Here is a 21,353-nt window from a genome sequence, read left to right on the forward strand (position 1 = left end):
TGCGATTCGAGAAGATCGTTGGCAACATAGAATGGTACTAGTAGGTGAGCTTGATTTGGCGCTTAATTCCTGGCTTGAGAGTCTGAGTTCCCGCACATCGTAAATATGATCGGGCTTTTGAAGTATTGACAGCCTCCGCTGTCTTCCGTTGCTGTCAACTCCGCATTCGCACTGAAAAAAGGAGCACTGGTATCTAAACTGCAGAAATCAAGACCGGACCTTAGGCTCCACCAAACTTCCTATCGGAGACGTTGAATCGCTTGAAGTCCAAACGGCAACCATGGATTTCTGGCAATCAATTGGCCGATGCTGCATTGCTAATCAGCTAATCCGACTGACGTGACGAGCTGGAGGATCACCGATCCGACAAATCGAACAACAGCTGTCATTCTTCCGAAAGCAAGCCGAAACCTGTCACCAGCGCTCCCTTTAAGAGCGCTGTCTTTCTTCTAGATCGTCATCCTCTCTTGAACATGTCGTCCGAAAAGAAAATTGTCTTCATCACTGGCGGTATGTGATTTTCTTTAGATTGCCCTTATATGCTCAATGGAGAGCTTATTAGCCAACACCGGGCTGGGCTACGAGACCGTCAAGGCTTTGTATGCCTCTCCCGAGTCGTACCACATCGTCGTCGGCACTCGCACGCTTTCCAATGGCGAGGATGCGATTACCCGTCTGAAATCCGAGGTTCCCAACAGCTCGTCGACTCTTAGCACTGTTCAAATCGACATCACCTCTGACGCGTCAATTGAAGCCGCCCTGGCCACGATAAAGAGCGACCACGGGAAGCTTGACGTGCTCATCAACAACGCCGGCGCTGCCTTGGACGGCGAGCTGACCCCCACCACCCCGGCTGCCCAGATACGCTCAGTATTCAACAAAACCTGGGACCTCAATGTCAGCAGCCCCCACGTTCTTACCACGCTGGCCATGCCTCTCCTCCTCGAATCTTCTGACGCCCGTCTCGTCTTCATGTCCTCAGGAACGGCCTCGATTTGGGAGACGCTACCAGAGAACTGGGGCAATATGCACCACCTTCCCCGCCTCAATGCCAGTCCCGAGAAGGGCTGGCCAAAGCCCGCCAACTCGCCCATCTCGAGGACGGCCTACCGGTCCGCAAAGGCGGGACTGAACATGCTGATGCGCGAATGGGCCCGTGTTCTGAAGGACGATTCGGTTAAGCTGTGGGGCGTCAGTCCAGGCTTTTTGGCTACCGGGTTGGGAGGGCACGGCAGAGAAATGATGTTGAAGATGGGTGCGGAAGAGCCGAGCGTCGGTGGGGAGTTCCTTCGCGACATAGTCCAAGGGAAATACGACCATCAGGTTGGCAAAGTCATTCGGGCGCAAGGTATACAGCCGTGGTAGAGTAGTTGCCTTCTGAGTCATATTTGCCGCTATATATTTGCATCCTTATACGCGCTGATGTAATTTCATGTGATCCTTCCAGTCACGTGCTCACGGGCGGTGCACTCAATGACGTCGACCACGATCTTCGTGTCGGAGCTCATGAGGGCCAGGGCGTGAATATTTATAACGATTCAGGTTCTCCTTCATGCCCTCGTCTCCATCCGCTGCTTCCAACCAGGCTGGTCCGCGTCCTTCAACCTTGCAGTTTCTGGCACGGCTCGCGCCTCATCTCTTTTCGCAACCCACGAACCGTGGTAGTGTGTTGAAATGCAGTATACGGCCATTCAGAGGCGGGTCAAGGTTGCGAAGACGGCTGTCTACACTCAATCCAACCTGGACTGCAGCGTGCCAGCCTTCCGCGCCAATTTGTGCAATCCCCCGCTTCCCCAACGATCCGCCCCCAAAACGACGTCTGTTCCCCCCTGTTCCGGGCCTCGCGGCTGTCTGGGATAGCATTGGGGCCCGCGCTCATTGAGGCGCACGATGCGGAGCTGCGAGGAAGGGCACAGCGTAGGTTAGAAGCTTTGGTCTTGGGTATGAGGAGAAAACGGGAGGATGCAGCTTCAACTGGTGTGTGCTACTTCTGACTTCATTCGACTATCGAATCAGCCTTCCTATGATGAATGGGCCATTTTTTCTCAAACGAATCACAGCCTTTATTATTGTCGGTGTGATTTTGTTACCGCCTGGTATCTGACTGACTTTCATCGCCCCTTTATAGAGACAGTTCCCTTTTCATTGAAAACTCTTCGTCAGACCGATGACCATTCGGAGCCAGTCCGGATATGGATGCTTGCGATAAAAGCAAAACATTCATCTTGAGGAGTCCAATCCCAGCACTAAATGGCCGAGCAAATTGTCCTAGTCACCGGCGCCAACAAGGGCATCGGCTTCGAAATTGTGCGACAAATAGCATCAAAAGGCGGATATCGTGTCCTCCTCGGCGCAAGAGACGCTGAGCGTGGCCGACAGGCAGCTTCAAAGCTCGAAGCTGAGGGTCTACCGGTTGCCTTTTTGCAACTTGACGTAGATTCTGACGCGTCTATTGCTGCTGCTGTCAAGTCCATCTCAGTGCAGTTTGGGAGACTCGATGTCCTGGTCAATAACGCGGGCATCTCCCTTGATACTCTCGACCCTTCGCAGCCCATCATGCCATCCCGCGACACCTTTGACAAGACATTTGCGACCAATACGACTGGTGCTGCAATGTTAACCGAAGCGCTCGTCCCCTTACTCTCCAATGCCTTGACCGGAAAGCCTAATGTTGTTTTTGTGTCCTCTGACACGGGCTCGCTTGGCCTGCTCGCCGATCCGGAGGGCAGATGGAAGGGCATGCCGCTCTACTTCGTTTCCTACCGATGCAGCAAGGCCGCTTTGAATATGCTTGCGGTTGTGTATGCGGCACGGTTCAAAGAGAAGGGGTGGAGAGTCAACATCGATAATCCTGGGTATACGGCTACCGAGATCAATGGGAACACAGGGGGTCAGTCTGTACAAGAGGGGGCGAAAAATGCCGTTCGGTTGGCCACACTCGGGGTACAAGAGGATCTATGTGGGACTTACTCCGAGATTAAGGGCGCTTTACCATGGTAAAGCGAAGTTGTTTTTGTATGGCCGTGGCCCTTAATACACCCAACTGTCGATTTTCAATGATATTTTTTCTCGGTTCCGTGCCAAGTTGTTCAGAGCTGGTATTGAGTGAGTTGACTTGGACCTTTGAACCATTCAGAAGGAGGTGGTTGAATCGACGAGCAACGCAATGAGCCCAATCCTGTTTCGGAAATATTCCACATGGTTCCTTGCCGTATACATTAATTTCCGCCATTCTCCCGTTTGACAACGTTTTGGTGGGTCGGAGACTGGAAGAAGGAGAGCTTTGAGTCACGTGTACGTGCCCTTCTCTCCTCTGAACTCTCACCATCTCATTCAGCCTACGCACAGTGGCGAGCATATGCCTAATTCGCTCCGTAGCGTTGCGTTGTGTGCGCGTATTTGGTTCTTAAGCAGATGATCAAGATAACTCTGGATGCGCTGATAGGCCTTTCATCGATTGGATTGTCATGTCGTTTTCCGTGTAGGACCTCCTGCCCGAGTAGGTCGGACTACTGGCTGTGAAGCAGAGGTGTGTTGTCCTGCTAAGCTTTCACATCATCTGACATGGCCCAGCATGGAGGAAGCAGCAACTATATCGCAAGAATTTCTATTCTCCATAGAGTCACGTATACCCAGCGACATATTGGAGCTCATATTCGAGGCTGGAGCCCGTATTTCGCACTGGGAAGGCGCCGCACAGCCTAAACCACTCGAAATTGTGGTGTCGCATGTGAACCAGCGATGGAGGCAGATCGCGGTCAACCTCGCGTCATTGTGGTCCTCGATCTTTGCAACACCATTCGAGGCTGTCGACAAGCTGGAGACATATCTCCACAGGTCCAAAAACCACAATCTACGCGTTTGTTTATTCGCCTGTGTTGGCTGGTGGCGGAGGGACATGCTGGAGCAAATGCGACCACATCTTCGTCGTTTCCGGCGATTTCATTTGGTCACCAACTTTGTCCACCCGTCTCCGACGGTTAGCTCCCACTTCGAAGACTTCGACATGCCGCATCTCAACACTTTTCTGTTCACTCCGCTGGATTCCGGGGAGTATCATGGGGATTCCATCGCGTCACCATTCCTCCCATTTACTCGCCCATCACCCTCATTAACGTCGCTGCGGCTGAACGGGCCAACGATGGATCTAATCCGGCCACCTTTTGCCACGATCGTTCAACTCTGCTTGACCGAGGAGCGGTTTCCGTTCCCATTTCGCTCCGTTTGCGATATTTTGCAGAGTTGCAACGCTCTTGTCAAGCTTTCTTTCTCCGGGCACACTCAACGCCCTCATCGACGATTGGCTACCCCTCTTGATGTCGTACCGTTTGTCATTCCTGAGCTCAAGTATCTTATGCTCGCCAATGGAGGCAATTGCGATGTTTTGCTATCGGCTCTCAGTGCCCCAAAGCTATGTGGAATGCGACTCTGCAACTTCGAAGAGGGGGATATGGCATACTTCCTGCAACTTTCCCAGGTGTCCAAGTTTCCCATTCTCGAGTCGCTGTCCCTCGTAGACGATACATTCTCGGTTAGCGACTACCACGACATCGCGCGCGTTTTCCCCGCCATTCGCTCCTTTGCGTGCTTAAACTCGTCATTCACAGACGACGTTCTGGAGTTCCTTGTCCCCCTCCCAACATCAGACAGCGCGTTGGATATGCCCTGGCCCAATCTTGCATCCTTTTCTTTCAGTCAGGCCCAGTTCCACGAAAAGCATCAGGCGCTGTTGTGCAGTCTTGTCTCTACACGCATTGCGCTGCAGGCGCCATTGACCCACCTTTTCCTGGGGTCGGCAAACCGGCTGATATTGGACACGGAGCGGGCGCTGTGGTTAGAGGAGGAGCTTCATCTTGCGGACGGGGCTGAACTGCCGGAAGACGAGGAGATGAGTTTGCTGATGGAGTTTTCTGGGGACGGGTATAGGTGTTGACGGTACCAAGTGCTTTTGTGACTTTGCTTGATCGTGGCTTCTACTTGCGGGTCGGAATGTTGGTTGCGAAGTGTTATTAGGGAGAGTCGAATGTAGACAAATTCGAAAATCATTGCATCTGATCTGAACAATCCCATCTCTTCTCGAATTGTGAAGTCTTTGGTTTTTGCTTTTGGCTGCGACCACGCTCTTCTCTTGCGAGTCTTGTAACGCTAAAGGGCAACGTCAAACTGTGGCACTTGAACATCGATGAAAAGTAGGACCTTGACCCGACATTGGTAGTTGCGTAGGTACGCGATGGTGGCTGAACTGAACGATCCATGACATTGAGTAGGGAGCACTCGCCGCAGTAGAGGGTGTGCATCTGCCGGCGAGCGTTTCTTGAGGAGCTATTGCTAGACTTCAATATATCCCTCCCCCCCCTTCAAAGAAAGGAAACGGCATTTACCCTGAGATCGCAGGATGGTCTGTATCATTCTTTCCCCTGTTCCACACATCTCACCTTCCTGCAACCATGTCTACTAGTATTCCCACCTCAACGTCGAAAAATTCCGGACTCGCCCAAAGGCGGAAACTAGACGTGGATTCTGTTATTGAGGATGTGGTAGGCCTCGTTGTGGAACGCTTCCCGACGCTTTTCCCGGATGTCTCAGTCGACTGGGACGCCGCTCAACGTAAAATACTCATGGCCATACAAGACGCTTACCAAGTACATTTTGCCTTCTCTTCCTTGCTCCAAGTCGTTAAAGGACCGGACAGCATCCAACCAAATCTCGCCCGCCGGCGTTCAAGTTCACCGAGGCATCTGCTGTTATTGAGCAACTCTTCGATCGTGATGGGCAACCACAGCAAATGCCAATGCCAGTGTACATATATCCAAGAAGCCAGGACCCCCGGGCTACCACATCGAATCCAGCGCCAACCATGCATCTCACTGGAGCGTCTGTAACATTGGCGCAAATCCTAATCGAAAGTCGCATATTTGATACTTGCGCGCAGGCGCTCAAAGGCTGCCAGGGGTGTGGCATTTGGGACAAACTTCGAGGCCATCTATATTTGAAAGTCAGTGCACTTGAGCATTCCTAACTTTTTTACTACTGCTGGTTTAGAACGAAGCATCTACCCGCACACTCATCCACCCTATTCTAACTACGGCTGCTTCCATCGCTCAAGACATCATATCCAGCCACCCCAACGTTGACCAAGAGCTGCAACAACGGGAACAGTTACGGGGCTGCGCTTCAAAAGTCGGTGCCTTCCCGCGAGAATTTCTCTCTTGGGTTCTGCTCTCCGACGAGTACGATATTCCAACTTAGGGTGCTGTGAGTAACTGTGGTTTCGAAACGGTTTTGAAACCGGTTTCGAAACACGTGTTAGTTTTGAATGCCGTGGCCGGCCGACCCGGTTTCGAAACCGACACGTGATTCTCCGGCAAGCCCGGGCCCGGCTGTCAGGGCTTGATGCCCTCCCAATATCACCTGCACTTACTGGCGGAAGGCCGGGCAGATGGGTGTTCACGGCAGTGGGGCTCCACTGCTGCTCCAGTTGGGCTTGGCGCATAGTGTGCCTCGGGATTGTGATACCCGGCGCTGTCCCGAGCCGCCGACTGTCAGCGGACCCCCCCGGCCGGCCGGTTTCGAAACTGTTTCGAAACGGGGGGTGTTTCGAAACCGGTTTCGAAACCGGTGTGAGTAATGTTTTTTGCATTACTCACAGCACCCTATTCCAACTCAGACACTGGCGCCTGGAATATCCATGTATGGGCGGCTAGACTACGCCATCGGCATTGTGCCTACGGAGATAGGTGCATTGTGAACAGTTTTTGTGCAAAAACTTCTGTCTGAAATCTTCCTAGTTGAACAACCTGTCGCCAGCGGCAAGCGTATAACCGACATTGAGCCCAATGGGCTAGCGCTATCCAACCACCCAATCACGCAAATCACGGTGGCAAAATCGTTTGCACCCCTCACCAGACAGGCGAAGCACCAAGCCTTAAGCGAAGCCGCTGCGCTATGTGTCTTGAAGTGTGTTTATGTGTGTCTATTGTACACAACTTGACGTCTCCCACAGAAATCGCGGTGCCATCGTTAACGCTCTGACCAACGGCGTCACTTGGCGATTTAGCTTCGTTCAAAGAAGATCCAGGTCGGATTCGGATTCGGAATCGGAAGACGCAGACGCAAAGAAGCCGAAGAAAAGGCGTCGGTCAAGCCATCAACCCTATGGTCGGAGCCAGCAACGTCCAAACCCCAAAGCCTTTCGCTTGTGTGCCCATCAGAGACATCGACATTGATGAGGACGACAATATGACCCTTGTTCTGAAGCTTCTTGTCGTGGCGGTAAGGACCATAACTGCCCTCCCCCTCAGCTCCCTGATCACCGACTCTAGATTCTTTGCAGCCCCGAGGACTTTCCCATTCTTGCCGAGTTGTGTTAAGTTTGAGTATGGTATTCTCTGTCCTTGGTAGAATCTGTAATTGGTGCAATCTGGCAGTGAAGATCAAGGAATTAGTCATGCACGCGACGCGTCACCTTCCTCTTTAACCACCACCTATTCGTCTATGTTCTTCCCCCAAGAACGAAAACGACAAATAAACCTTGGTGGATCATCATCCAACACAAGCCTCGCGTCTATTACCGATCAAGCGAAAGCCAGGAGAACGGAAAGAATCCAACTAAAGCGCCAGAACGACAGTGCGACCCAAATACAAGCATGGTGGCGGGGAGTAGCTGCAATGCGGGCAACCCGAGTCCAAATGCGGCAGGTGTTCGAGCAGGACGTGGCGGGGCTTACCGGATTGCGCTGTTTGGTGTTGATGGGTCGGGATGAAGAGGTGTTGGCAAAGTGGTCGGAAACTATGGTGGAGAGAGGCGAAAGTGAGTGTTTGGCTCTATCGATCCCTCAGGCCTTACGCAGATCAGGCTCTCTATATGCTGCTGCGAGTCAACCGAGCTGGCTGGTGCTGGTCAGGCAAGCATGCTTCCTGCTGCTCAGATCAGTGGCTGCATCCCCACAGTGTGTACATGTTCTACTCGGCCTCTGTTATTTCTAACTCATCTAATAGGTCCTCCAATGTCGTCGCCCATCTCCAAGTTATAAATATGCTCGTCTCGCCAGACGTAGCCTCGCGACATTTGGGTACAAAGGGTCGTGAAGCGGCTGGCAACATATTGCTTTATCTTCTGAGAAGAGGTTTCTATACGTCTCTGGCCGAAGCAATACGAAGCACGGTGCGTTTTCCTTTTTCTACGTCGCCCAATCCGATTCTTATATGCTACAGCCAATCGCGGATGCAAAGACGTCCAAGTCATTACCACTTCTTATTCCTCTCACCACAGTTGCATTCTCGGTATATCCAGCTACAAGCCAAGAATACGCAGACTCGTTTGCGGCGTTAATTTCTTCCATCCTGACCATCCCGCTTCTTCCCAACCGTTTGCCATTGCAAAGCCTCACGCATATGTCATCTCGCCTCCCTTTCGCTGCCCTCACCTCATTGCCGCCTCTTCCCGAAATCACCATTATCGACCGACTCCATCTGCTCGCAAATCTTGCGACTTTCATTCCTCCCCGCTATGCTGCACTTCCTGCACCCGCTTTAACAGCTTACGTGAAACTTATCACATCCATTTTCAACACCCTCCCTCCAAACGCACTGGAAGGCGCCCCTGCAGCCTCTACCCCACAGTCGCGAAGTTATGATTCTGATTCAGAGGACGAATCGCGACCAACAGTATCTGTTGTTTCTACATTCTCTGCGACACCTCCACCTCCACTCCCCGTTCTTGATGCCCGCACCCAGAAGCGTTTACAGACGCTAATCTCTCCGTCCCACCTCAACACCCTCCTTTCCATAACGCAGAAACAATCCGATGCCTCTCGTCGGGCGTTATTTGACCTTATTCTTGCCCTTGAAGGCAGCTGGCCTTCCAAACGCAGCGAAATACTAGGGGCAATCGTCGTCGGCGGTGCTGGGACCAGCGTTATCAAGGAACTCTGGCGGGGCTCTGTCCGTCGCGCAAATGCGTCTAGTATTCTTCAGGAGTACACGCGGCCGTCAACCGCAAGCGATGCATCCATTCCGGCACTGCTCTTCCTCGCCGATTTGTATAACCATGCTCTGCTGACGATGGGCGATGACGAGTTTTTTGGGTCCTCGACTACCTCAGGCAGAAATCCACTCAGCTTAGATGAGTTGACGGTCTTCAGTCGGCTCTTGCTGGATGTAGCTTTTGGGCTTTATCAAGGACCACAGGATACTGATGCGATGGATACTAGCACTAGCACTACGGGGACTTCAGGCCCCAAAGGTGTACGGTTTACTTGGGAGGAGGTGCGAGAAAAGGTGACCAAGTGTTTGGTGGCTATTCATGCTCGCGAGTACGTATGTCTTTTACCCTTGATTCTTGTGTTGACTTTTCTATCTAGTTCTCGGAGACCATTTACACCGCCGGATCACTGGTTAGTTTCTAACCAAATCGATATCCGATCCTTCGTCGAGGCAGCATTGTAGGTCTCAAAGGCGTTATCTGTTGTTCTGACCGAGATGTTTTGCAGATTTGAAGAGCAACAAATTTCAACTGGGAATGCTCGTGCGGTTACCACACGCCAAATTGCGCGCCTTGCTCCCCGGCTGGGAATATTACACAACATCCCGTTCTCGATTCCGTTCTCGACACGTGTGCAGGTGTTTCGCAGTTTCATCTACAGCGACATACTTGCCCGCGGCGAAGATCCGCACGGAAGCCGGCTGAACATTACTGTCCGGAGGGAGCATATCGCGCAGGATGGGTTTGACCGTTTGCGAGACGCTGACCTCAAGGGCCGGATTGGGATCCAGTTCATTGATCAATTTGGAGAGGAAGAGTACTTCTTGTTTGCTCTAATGGTACCGTATTTGACCGATGGTTTAGAGCTGGGATCGATGGTGGTGGTGTGTTCAAAGAGTTCTTTACTTCTTTGTGCAGGGAGGTCTTCGACACAGATCGTGGACTTTGGCTTGCCAACAAGAAGAATGAGCTGTACCCTAATCCACACACCTATGCAGTTGAACGTGAGTCCCCCCCATTGTGCCGTTTCTTTTGAATAACAAGTTTTTGCAGCTCACAACCTCAACTGGTACCGCTTTATTGGTCGCATTATCGGCAAAGCTATGTATGAAGGGATTCTGGTTGACATTGCGTTTGCTGGGTTCTTTTTAGCGAAGGTATCACTTTCTCGACGATGTTCTTATGTCTTTTGCTGAACATTGGCTTAGTGGTTGGGAAAGCAAAGCTTCCTCGACGATCTGGCTTCACTGGATCCCGAGCTCTATAATGGTCTTCTCTTCCTCAAACACTACTCGGGGAACCCTGAAGATCTTTCCCTCAACTTTACCGTTGCTACCGATGGCGCGTTTTCCATCTCGTATTATCGACCGATGTCCTTATTTCCTGTAGACTTCGGCGTTACCAAGACGATAAACCTTATTCCCAACGGGAGCAACATCCCAGTCACGAAGGAGAATCGACTCCAATACATATACTACGTGTCGCACTACCGGCTAAGCAGACAAATCAAGCAACAGAGCGAGGCCTTCTTCGAGGGCCTGTCCGAGATCATCGACCACAAGTGGCTCAAGATGTTCAACCAACAGGAGCTGCAAATCTTGATTGGCGGGACCGATTCGCCGGTGGACATGGACGACCTGCAGGGCAACACGCAGTATGGCGGCGTGTTTGACGCCAACCACCCCACGATCATCGCGTTTTGGCGCGTCGTGCGGTCGTTTGACCAGGAACAGCGGAGATCGCTGTTGCGGTTCGTGACGAGTTGCAGCCGCCCGCCGCTGTTGTGCGTAGTTTCTATTCTTGTGCCTTTGCTGGATGCTCAATGCTGTACAGAGGCTTTAAAGAGCTCATCCCCAACTTCGCTATCCGCGATGCCGGCTCTGACGAGCTCCGCCTGCCGACTTCGAGCACCTGTGTCAACCTCCTCAAGGTGGACTTTTTACTCTCCTATTCCGCTAACGAGCTGACGAAACGCTTTGCAGCTCCCGCGCTACTCCTCCGAGAAAGTCCTGCGCACGAAACTCATGCAGGCGATCACCGCCAACGCGGGGTTCGACTTGTCTTGATGCTTTTCCTTTCTTTTTCTGTCTTGCTTTCAGTCCCCAGCATTTGTAGCCCCCACAATGTAGACCGTCTATTGGATAGAACACGCTTTCTGGATATCATGACGTGGCTGGACACAGGCCGAGGTCCAGGAGAATCATGTTAATGTCAAAGGTGTAGCTTGTTCTATTGGTAATGTTACTGATCACAGCCTCAAAAGGAAATGCTGTTGAGAAGCTGGAAGCGGAAAGCTGTAAACGCATCATCCCAAGTTAGCTTCAGTATAAGGTACTTATAAGAGGACATTCATCGCAACGTCGTCGACGTCACAGCCCAGCATGTTGCTCATTGGGTTCACTCGACGGTCCAAGAAGCGAAAAAAAGCTGGCAACTGCAAACACGACCACTGACCTCCTCAAGACATCGCTGACGGCGCTGAAAGAGTCCTCCGACGCCTTCCCGCCACTTAAAAGTGCTGTTGGAGCCGTTTTGGTTGTTCACGATCTCGCGGAGGTTTGGTGTATGCTCGTCTGCTCGTTCGTTTGACTAAAGCTCAGGCCCTCGAAGCGCACCAAGCATTCCAAATCCAAGGCTCGTGCTATCTCCTTGCGCACAACGGAGATTTTGGAGCTGGTTGCGGATGCGCTGCCTGACCCGACCCATATTCCTTTGCCACTATTGCAGACTCGGAGCCTCGAGCGGTTTACGAAGTAAGTCTTTCTTGTCAAGGCATCGTGCGAACCGTCACGGTGACGGTGCCTGATGGATACAACTTGAAGTTCGCTCGAGTCCATTCAACGCCGCATGAGGGATCTCAGCGAAATGCGGGGGCTTTCACGCCTGACACATCTGTCGCGGAACGAGCGCATGTTGGAAGACATCATCGTCGAGCTTGACGACGCTTATAGCGATTTATTGGTGCGCTCAACCTCCTGCCCTTCCGGTTGAGCTAACTACGACTCTTTAGGCGGCCTCTATCCTGCGTATTGAAGCTCGCGGGCACGCATTCCCTCCTTTACAAGGAAACGCTCAGGCGGATGAACTCGAACGGAGAATATCAAAGGCAACAGTAACGTCTAACATTTCATTGCGTCTAGCAGGCGCTGAACCGCCTTCAGGAGAAACTGACTCGAGAACTCAAGATGTTCAGGTTCCTCTTATTTGTGTACTCTTTGGAGTAAGTCGGCAGTATACGAGGAGGACTCGTATAACGCCGACTTACTCCCTTTATAACAAGTACATGGTTCGAAGACCTAACCTCATAGAGCAGCCAGCGCCGACCCGGCTCCTTTGATCCACCGTCATTATATCATTATGGCATCACATTGCTGACGGGCTGAGTAACCTGAGTTTCCTCGTCGAGTTTAAAGCCAAATAAACATTGGTCAGAGGAGGAGAGAGAGAGATCATCAAAGGCGAACTCGTGATTGACTGACCGTCTCTTGAAAACTTTTCGCAGTTGGCGCCTGGTAGTTGAGGAAAAGAAACGGAGCACGTGATCGTGACGTCAACAATGACAGACCATCTTCCAACACAACTCATCATTTCATGGCTCCCCAGTGACCACCCGCACTGCAGTGAGCAAGTCACGGCCGGGGACTTCCTTCCAGCTCTCAAACAAGTTAACCAGGACGGATTCACTATATTTCTTGGTGTGTGGCCGATATTTAGTATCTTGGAGAATATGTGGCGTTCACCACGGTATCGGCCCCTCCTTCTCAGAATATGTGCCCCTTGTGTCATCGGCCAACGTAGCCAGCCGGACGGCATTCTTCGCTCCATCCTCTATCGATCCAGACCCTTTCTGGTCATTCAAATCCGTCGCAGTGAAGCCTAGAGAATTATCGTTGGATTTATTTGGAATGATGATGACACCGTACCTGGATTGTCGATATTGACTCTCCACCCCTTCTCTCGGAACCGGGAGTGGAAAATGAGGGCCAAGATGTTGAGAGCGGTCTTGCTAGAGCGATAAGCTGGGAAGTATAGTGGCATGCCTTTGTATCGGCCCTCTGGATCGGCAAGCGAGCCTGCAGAGCCAAGGTCAGACGAGACGAATACAATGTTCGGTTTTCCGGAGAGGGCATTCGATAGCAGCGGGATAAAGGCCTCCGTTGTGAGGGCTGGACCGGCGGTGTTGGTGTCGAATGTCTTGGCGAATACCTCCCGGGTCGGCATTCCCTGTGCCGGGTCCCAGCTATCGAATGCAACGGCAGCGTTATTGACCAGGACATCAAGGCGGCCAAACTTGGTCGAGACCTCTTCCACTGCCGCCGCAATCGATTGGTCAGAATTAGAGTCAAGCTGCAAGAATTCGACAGGCAGCCCTTCTTGTGTCAGTGTGGCAGCAGCCTTTTTGCCTCGCTCCACATCTCGGGCGCCGATGAGGACGTGGTAACCGCCCTTGCGAGCAATCTGGCGGGCGATTTCAAAGCCGATGCCCTTGTTGGCGCCGGTGACGAGGACGATTTGCGAGGTAGTAGTCATGTTTGTTCGATGGCGTACTTGTCGAGTCTGTGGTTCTTTTATACGACGATCGACGAGAACCTTTGTCAGCGTATCAGTTACGCGTCGCCCGGGCCGCCACAATTGATGCGTCAGCCATCCGGTTGGTCGAGGAAGATTACCAATGCATAGCTGACATCGTCTGTCTGTACCCAGCACTCAGCCTGAGCACTGAGCAGCAAAAAATAAAGAGGGGGAAGTCAAGAACAAAAGGGATGAGAGGTAGCAAAATTAATAATCACACCTCAATTTCACGGAACAGTAAAGACCGAGTCCGCATGAAAAATCCTGCTGGTTCCCAGGTAGAAATAACTCAGTCTACTAGTCATAATACTGAGGCTAAGCGCGTCGGAATGGAAAGCGGGCAGCGTGGCTGACCGATAATATGTATGTCACAACTCCAAATTGGGACAGACGTGCGTCGATGGCCGCGCTGTCGAGGGTATACAGTTGAAGTCATCGCCGCGAAAGAAGAGTCTCTCATCATTGTGACGCGTGATTGTGACGTCCCGATTAGTGCCGGTCGGACCCGGTCCGAACATCTCTCCTTCAGACCACCATCTGGTCCATCCCAATACCGAAGCATGACAAGTGTGTGGCATTTTTTCTCCCTCGGTTCAAGCCCTCACGAATCTGCAGCCTCCAATCTCGTATAAAGTCACCGAATGACTACCATCTGGACAGGCGACCTCCAACAACTCTTACAATGCCCCGTTGCCGGGTGCGACGAGACTCTGTACCAGCCCACCACGCTCGATTGCGGCCACACGGTCTGCAAACATCATGTCCAAGGGCATGCGTGTCCCGTGACGACTTGCGCGGCTGAGATGCTTGACGAAGAAATCGTCCCCCGACCAATGAGGTTACGGATTCCGCCTGGGTCGCGGATGGAGTACGAGGCTTCGTTATCTGGGAGCGGTGAACGGCCGCATTTGGACTTGCAGGAACCGCCAAAGGTCAACCGGACGGTGGAAGACATTCTCGCGTTTCTGGACGAGGAGGACGATATTGGCGATGCGCTCAAACCCAAGACAATCTTCACTTCCGAACTCTATGCGAAACTAACTTGCTTGTCTTGCTCCAAGCTGCTCTACAACCCCATTACCACGCCGTGTCAGCACACCTTCTGCGCTGAATGTCTCCGCATGTCGCTATTCCATGGCAACACCTGCCCGCTGCGTTGTCGCTCCAGGTTTGGGGGCTTTGAGTTTTGGGAGGAGCATCCGATGGACAGCTTGATGCAGAATTTACTGCTCAATTTCTTTCCCGACCATACAGCGCAACGAGATCAGGCAAATGAGGGCAAGAAACAAGACAGCGCGTGGACACCCATCTTCATTGTGTCCCTTGTTCTTCCCGGTCAAGAGTGTAGCTTTCAGATATTCGAGCCCCGCTACCGCCTTATGCTTCGTCGCTGTCTCGAACACACCCACAAGTCGCAGTCTTCCTCCGGTTTCCCGACAATGGGCCTGATGATGCATGATGGCCGTGCCAACGTGCTCAGATACGGCTGCCTGGTCGAAATAACCAAAGTACAGATGGTCTATGACGGGCGGGCCTACGTCGAAGTCCGGGGCACTGTGCCCTTTCGCGTTGTCCACGGAGAGTCGTTAGACGGCTATGTTGTCGCGCGAACAAAGATTCTCAGAGATATTCCCGCTTCCTTGCCATCACCAACCCCACGCAGCCGCTCGACCCATAACGACAAGCTCCAGATCCCCGACCTTGTCGAGATCTGTCTCGGGTTTCTCTCCCTGATGAAGCGCCACGGCCACGATGTCGTCGATCGCATAACGCGGGTTCACGGTCAGCCACCCATCTCCAACCCGTCGCTATTAAGCTTCTGGTTTGCGCGAATTCTCCCTCTAAATGACTTTGAGAAGGCGGAGATACTGGCCATGCAGAATAGCAGAGACAGACTGGATCGCGTGATTTATTGGATATCGAGGGCGGCGGGGCCTGAACTGGTATAGAATGTACTTGTAGGTTACGCGTTGAAAGAAACTAACAGTTTTTTATAACAGATTAGCGAAGCCGGAGTCTTTGAGCTGACTGTACAATTCTTGTGGCAGGGTCAATCCGGTAAACTTCACATGTCGCAATCGGCCCGCGCGACTTTGAACCAGCTTCACGAGTGGATGTGCCGCTGCGAGAGAGAAACGGCCGGTTATTTCCAGCTGCTCGAGCTTGGGCATGATGTCGCACGTCAACGCCGCCACCAGCTCAGAATCGACTGATTTGACCAAATCACGTAGCACGAGCACGTGCAGGCCTGGCGCCAGCTCCAGCATTCGGATGAGCGCGTCGAATGGAATGTTCGTGTCGCTGATAATGAGGTGGGTCAACTTGGTGGTTTGTGACAGGAGATCGAGGACGTTGAGATGTGTGTGGGGGTTGAACAGCTGGTCCAGGCTGAGATACCCCAAATTCGGCGCGCGGAGGTGGGACAGGAGAACACTGTTGGAGGCGTGGAAGGTGAGCGACTTGAGTTTGTCGAGCGAAACAATGTCGTTGCTGTCGACACGTCCTACTTGGGGCAGAAAGTCGGCCAGCCTAAGGTCCTCTAATGCGTGGCCGAGACGGAGGATTGCGATTGCATTTTGGAGCTTGCCGCGCCAGCTTGGATAGTTCTCCAGCGAGAGGGAGGTGATGCGAGACCAGGGCAGGCTCAGGCTTTGAAACTGTGTTTGGAGACCGCGCAGTGAGATTGGGGCGGCACCTCCGCTGTACCCCAGATGACGCAGGTTTGGTGCTATTGAGGCTTTGTGGATGTGTTTAAATTGCATGATGCCACGACCACCAGAGGAGTCTGATGGGCGTCCAATGTACGAGAATTCCAAAGCCTTGAGGAGAGGGAATGAAGGGGCGCTCGGACTGAAGAGCACGTTATGCATTTCGGTGGCTGTTAGTTGTAGTTCCGCTTGCTCCCATCGGTCAGCGACCGCAAGGAGCGATTCGATGATGAAGGCCCTCTGTTCATTGCGCATGTTGTCCCGCTCGTCCACATTGAGGTCGATAGTGGTGAAAGAAACAAGAAGCGGGGTGTTGCCAGCCCGCTTCAGGTGGAGCGAAAGAGCTTTCTGTAGTTTTTCGATAGGGAGGTTGTCGTAGACCGAGTAGCCATGCATGATGTATATTTTTCGCCAGAGTGCCGGCATAGAGAGCGCCAACACGCGCCATACGCTGCAAACTTGGGCCAAAACCCACTCAATTGTCCCCCCCGGCGCCCAAGGAGCTGGTTCTCCATTGCCACACCAGAGGAATATTTCACCCAAAAGCTCGGCTGGGAGCTGCTGAATCGGGCCACGGCTCGCGCTGGCGCTAGCCAGTGGTTGGGGGTATTCACTTGCGTCTAAGTTTGGCCCGTTTTGTGAGCTGTGTGGTAGTGCTCGCATAGACATGCTGAGTTCGTTAGTATGGCGATGGCCAACCAGTACAGGGAGTGGAGATGCAAGCCTGTGTAGGCCTCGGTGAAAGACAGGCCATTGTCCACGTCGTGGCTTATTATAAGAAGAAGAGTAAGTAGTTCGGAGCCGTGACGTTGACAACGGAAAAGTGCAGCGGCGAATTGACTTCGAGTCAACAATGACCAACATGATACAACTTGGCTTGAGGTAAGTACAGACTGTACAGTGGGCGCTGAGCGAGCTTTGTGGCATTGAGCGTTATTGTAAACTCATCATTATTGGACATTTGACTTGACATCAGCCTGAGACATATAGGCGATCACAAGTCGCAAGTCTACCGCCACTTGTTCGCCCACTCTAACACCGTCTGTGCAACTTTAACCCCCGCTGTCTCTGAGTCTATCGTTCCTTGCTGCCTCGAGCCCATTGACAGCTTGTCCCGCTTCTCCTTCCCCAGCGCATAAGCCTCTGAAACCGCGCCGGCCCAGTCTCCCGCCTCATACTTCTCCCTCTCCAACTCGATGCCAACACCATCTGTCGCGAGAAGATGCCGGAGACCATGCTCCTCAATGAACAAGGGTCGGGAGACTAGTGTATACCCAGTCAGGAGACTTTAGCCAAACTTAAGCAAGCTACACACCATATACGAATGGCGTACAAGAGTCAACACATTCTGCGACAGTTCCATAGCCCTTTGTGGAAAGATCAGTCTAGTTCCAAATAAGAGAAGAATGCTGACGAGTTTCCCAAGCAGCACATCCCCTGTTGCAGTCAGATCAGGCATGTAGACGTCCCTTGGTGCAATATAGAAACCGCCTGGGAGGTCGTTGTCAGGAGTATCAGTAGAATTCCATTGATCTTTAGATACACCGCAAACAATGGCGATCCAAGTTGAGTCGGGTAAAAGCCGGGGAAGAGCATCGAACTGCTCCTCCAGTTCTTGGTCGTCATCCCGTATCTCCTCTTCAGCGTCAAAGTAAACTTCATCATCCGTATCATCATCGCTTGACGTTGAAGTAGTAAACCCAGCCCCATCTCTCATGGGAACTGGTTTGGAGACTGGAGGGGCGCCCGGAATCCACAAATGCGACGCTGTTGCCAGGCTGTCTGAGACTGACAATGCATATTCGCGCTCATGGACATGGAAGTTGAACGGAGAAGCAATCCGAGGAAAACGCAAGCTATCCAACTTGCTCGCAAGCAACTTCGAATGCTCCCGCCCCACAGTCCCCTGCTGAATGCTCAAATCCTTGCTTTGTCGCGGGCTATGTGCGGGAGTTGGACTGGTGCTCCCTGACTTGCTTCCATTCGGTCGGCGAAAAACTTGTCCACCAAATGAAACGACGAGAATCTTGGTCTTGCTTGGATCGTGAAGATAGTGAGGAATCCCAATAGATGACAAGAGCGTGGATCGTCCGGTATGGGTGGATATCGAATGAGAGCGGGGTCGAACAAGAAGGGGTATTGGGATTACTTGTCTTGGTGGTTTGGGTTTGGGTGATAGAATGGAAGAAGGATATGGGATACTGGGATGCAGTTGATCATGAAAGGATTGTGTCAGGGAGGCAAACACATCATCGCGAAACCGATTGGTTAGTGGGTCGACCCAGTTTGATGAAGGAAGTGGCGGACGAAGGAAGAAGGAGGGAATGGGAATATAACCAGGTAGGCGCAATAAGAGGTCAGCGCAACGATAACCTGTGCAAATTTGCTCAACTGGATTTGATATCAAAGTTGTGGCCGAAAAAAAAAACTACAGATGCGTACCTAGAGGCCGCAAAACCTCTTCCGGTACTGGTTTGTCAGGAACAAGAGCATGCAACTGGTGGTGCGATTCGTGAGACTCTTCTGTTGGCGAGTCGATTATTGCAGATGTTAAATAACTGTACACCGAGTCGAAGGTGAAGTTGGTGACAAGAATGGAGGGTATGCCAATTTGGTTGGCCGCCAAACTACTGGACAGTCAGTACTGGTTGAATGCAAGATAAAACGCCAACGACACACCACCCAATAAACGCCGCGTCGCTCAGCACGCAGTCCGCGCCAACGTTCTTCAACCAACACATCTCATGAGCGAGAATCTGGGCTTTGGCTTCGAGGAAAGCTTTCAGTACTACGACACTGCGTTCACGATCGACTCTGTACCTGTCTCTTGGTTGAACGTTTTCTCGTGACCCAGAGAGTATAAAAGGCTCACGCCAAAGGTTGTACGATGACCGGGTCGATATTCGCGTTGCGATACTGTGCTCCGACATCGATTGCCTCTCGAAAGATGTGCTTCGGGGCGGAGGAGACTATGTGTACCCTCACGCTCCAGCAAAAGCCCTTAGCTGCGGTGTGTCCATTGAGGAGGAGAATTTGGCGGACAAGCGCAGACACTCTCGTTGCATGTCCATAACCTATTGTCCATTCATACTATGTAACCACGATGAGATGGGGGAAAGTATTCACCATGACCGGAGCAGTAGTACGCGAGCACCAGGGACAACTGACGTTCCATGTCGAAAGAGACAAGAAGGGAAGCAGACAGACCGAGTTTGAGGCAGCGCCATGGTTTTGGGATTTGTCCAAGGTGCCAGGCTCAGACTGTGTGACCAGTCACAATGTGACGTCAGGCTGTTGACTTCGAAATTCTCTCAGGCAACTCTGAGTCTCGATTCTGCGAGCAACACGCAAACTTTTGGTTCAATTTATAGCTCTTGACTACCTATCTAAGGGCTCTCTCCGCGTCCGCTTCCTACGCATTCCAACCAACGACCTGCAGCACTAGTAACGCGACCTTGAAAGTTGACGGAACTGGATTGGCGATATGGACTCTGGATCTGTTGGAAGCATTGAACTTGAAGCTTCAAGCTCTGGCCTAAAACTGCGCCAGTGACCTTTAAATCAAGTGATTCAAGTCTTTCCTACCGAAATGCTGTGCTGTAAACCACAAATCCGAAACACCTTTCTGCACATCATTCGGGTCCAGGGTCAACTGCAAGTGTAAACGGTGATATTCCAGAAGTGTGCAACAAAATTTAAAACAAACAACTGCCTCATATACGACCGCGGCAACCATCCACGGGAACTAACAAATTGTTAACTTGAAGATAGGCAGGGCTGCTTTGGCAGTACCAACGGAAAGCCGACTGCATGTTCGACGGACTCAGAAGTTAGAACTGTGGCTCCATTTGACCTATCAACTCGACCGGGAATGCAATCAAGAGCTGTTCATTTGTCTTCGAGTTGCCTTCGTGCAACACATACGTCGCCGTGGAGGCTTCAAGTTGCCACCGACAACCGAATCCTTTCGAAGAATTGATGAGCGGTGTCCAAATAGCCTTCAACCTCAAGGCATAATTCCAATCACAGGCAAGGGCAAGTGAGTTTCAGGGGTCATGGGCGGCACTACTTGATTATTTGCGAGTACAGAGGAGATGCCATAAAAAATGCGCATCGTGAGCACTGAACCTTTACCGCTGCGTAAGCTTCTCACCCGACATGTCCTACATCAATCTAACATCGGCGTCTCAGGACTCTTTCCAATTGCGCAGACACCTCAGCTCGCCGTCGAATCGTATCAAGATTCACCGACTCTGCCGGCATCGTAAATCTCGTTCATGATCAACCGGTGTGAGTAAGGACATTCTTGCTGCTTCTATTAGAACCGTCCAGGAATGCGTATCGTCATACAGGTAGGTAGCAGACAAATGAAATCCCATCCACGCACGCCGAATGTGTGCCGTGCTATTTCTTCACACTTTCTTCAGGTATCCTTTCGGTCTCAGCACGGCATTCCAAATCTCTGCATATAGGTCATGGTAACTCGTTTCGATGCATGCCTAATCAATTCCTCTGACTATTCTGTCCTGATTATCCGGCGCGAAACTCGGGAATTCTCGGCGGTTTAACAGTGTTCAAGTTCCCGACCATTGGGCTGCACTAGAATTAAACGCCACATGGACTATGACGCTTCTCTTTCGCCATCTTTTTTGGACGGTCTCACCACGGCAATAAGAACCACATCAAGTCACGCTATTAGCCTTCGTCATTTGGCGCAAGGTACACACGATTTACCCTATCGGATGGCTTTTGCGAGGCCCGGGGCACCAGTTCAAAATTAAATGAACCCCGGGTACCGACTACAACAGATCCCACCACTGGCACTCGTTCATGTTGTCCACTCAAGTCGGACGAGCAGATAAACAAACCATTCTCTCCCTCCCGCGGACCAGTATCGAACATGCGACGAAAAATTGATCTAGCATTCGGTCTGTTCGTTGACAAACACTGGCCAGCCTGAGGGACCTTGAATAATGAATGCGCGCGGGCGATCAAGACCGAGGCGGGGAGTTGCGCACTCCATCTGTGTGGCGGCGAGTTACCGGGGGGCTTCCGGGCGGGACTCGGGAATCGGGACCGTGCGCCGGCTG

At 51.9% G+C, this 21,353-nt stretch overlaps 9 protein-coding genes across 9 annotated transcripts; 6 read left to right on the plus strand and 3 right to left on the minus strand.

The window, feature by feature from the left end:
• Positions 1–473: 473 nt before the first annotated feature.
• Positions 474–1,365, plus strand: MIND_00275500 (Short-chain dehydrogenase/reductase 2b; the record flags this gene model as incomplete). Its single annotated transcript, XM_037359627.1, has 2 exons — positions 474–510; positions 563–1,365. 2 exons carry the CDS (start codon positions 474–476, stop codon positions 1,363–1,365), a joined length of 840 nt encoding a protein of 279 aa, XP_037224722.1.
• Positions 1,366–2,250: 885 nt separating this feature from the next.
• MIND_00275600 (uncharacterized protein) lies at positions 2,251–3,000 on the plus strand (the record flags this gene model as incomplete). Its single annotated transcript, XM_037359628.1, has 1 exon — positions 2,251–3,000. One exon carries the CDS (start codon positions 2,251–2,253, stop codon positions 2,998–3,000), a length of 750 nt encoding a protein of 249 aa, XP_037224723.1.
• Positions 3,001–3,574: 574 nt separating this feature from the next.
• MIND_00275700 (F-box domain-containing protein) lies at positions 3,575–4,933 on the plus strand (the record flags this gene model as incomplete). The annotated part of the gene is made up of 1 exon (XM_037359629.1): positions 3,575–4,933. One exon carries the CDS (start codon positions 3,575–3,577, stop codon positions 4,931–4,933), a length of 1,359 nt encoding a protein of 452 aa, XP_037224724.1.
• A 514-nt stretch (positions 4,934–5,447) lies between these two features.
• Positions 5,448–6,249, plus strand: MIND_00275800 (uncharacterized protein; the record flags this gene model as incomplete). Its single annotated transcript, XM_037359630.1, has 3 exons — positions 5,448–5,642; positions 5,693–5,995; positions 6,043–6,249. The coding sequence occupies 3 exons, from the start codon at positions 5,448–5,450 to the stop codon at positions 6,247–6,249; spliced, it is 705 nt and encodes a 234-aa protein (XP_037224725.1).
• Positions 6,250–7,494: 1,245 nt separating this feature from the next.
• On the plus strand, positions 7,495–11,049 carry MIND_00275900 (HECT-domain-containing protein; the record flags this gene model as incomplete). Its single annotated transcript, XM_037359631.1, has 11 exons — positions 7,495–7,810; positions 7,856–7,949; positions 7,999–8,164; positions 8,215–9,314; positions 9,363–9,443; positions 9,492–9,800; positions 9,848–9,987; positions 10,037–10,140; positions 10,192–10,766; positions 10,817–10,913; positions 10,966–11,049. 11 exons carry the CDS (start codon positions 7,495–7,497, stop codon positions 11,047–11,049), a joined length of 3,066 nt encoding a protein of 1,021 aa, XP_037224726.1.
• A 1,670-nt stretch (positions 11,050–12,719) lies between these two features.
• Positions 12,720–13,597, minus strand: MIND_00276000 (uncharacterized protein; the record flags this gene model as incomplete). The annotated part of the gene is made up of 2 exons (XM_037359632.1): positions 12,907–13,597; positions 12,720–12,859 (listed from the first exon to the last, which is right to left on the minus strand). Exons 1-2 carry the CDS (start codon positions 13,511–13,513, stop codon positions 12,720–12,722), a joined length of 747 nt encoding a protein of 248 aa, XP_037224727.1. The 5' UTR covers positions 13,514–13,597.
• A 599-nt stretch (positions 13,598–14,196) lies between these two features.
• Positions 14,197–15,504, plus strand: MIND_00276100 (RING-type domain-containing protein; the record flags this gene model as incomplete). The annotated part of the gene is made up of 1 exon (XM_037359633.1): positions 14,197–15,504. One exon carries the CDS (start codon positions 14,197–14,199, stop codon positions 15,502–15,504), a length of 1,308 nt encoding a protein of 435 aa, XP_037224728.1.
• Positions 15,505–15,546: 42 nt separating this feature from the next.
• On the minus strand, positions 15,547–17,073 carry MIND_00276200 (F-box domain-containing protein; the record flags this gene model as incomplete). The annotated part of the gene is made up of 1 exon (XM_037359634.1): positions 15,547–17,073. Exon 1 carries the CDS (start codon positions 16,930–16,932, stop codon positions 15,547–15,549), a length of 1,386 nt encoding a protein of 461 aa, XP_037224729.1. The 5' UTR covers positions 16,933–17,073.
• A 199-nt stretch (positions 17,074–17,272) lies between these two features.
• Positions 17,273–19,438, minus strand: MIND_00276300 (uncharacterized protein; the record flags this gene model as incomplete). The annotated part of the gene is made up of 7 exons (XM_037359635.1): positions 17,273–17,526; positions 17,579–17,630; positions 17,678–18,654; positions 18,706–18,890; positions 18,943–19,083; positions 19,136–19,337; positions 19,390–19,438. 7 exons carry the CDS (start codon positions 19,436–19,438, stop codon positions 17,273–17,275), a joined length of 1,860 nt encoding a protein of 619 aa, XP_037224730.1.
• Positions 19,439–21,353: the final 1,915 nt, after the last annotated feature.

This window comes from Mycena indigotica (genome assembly GCF_014461135.1).
Source record: "Mycena indigotica strain 171206Taipei chromosome Unknown Mind.scaff0002, whole genome shotgun sequence".
Lineage (NCBI taxonomy): Eukaryota > Fungi > Basidiomycota > Agaricomycetes > Agaricales > Mycenaceae > Mycena > Mycena indigotica.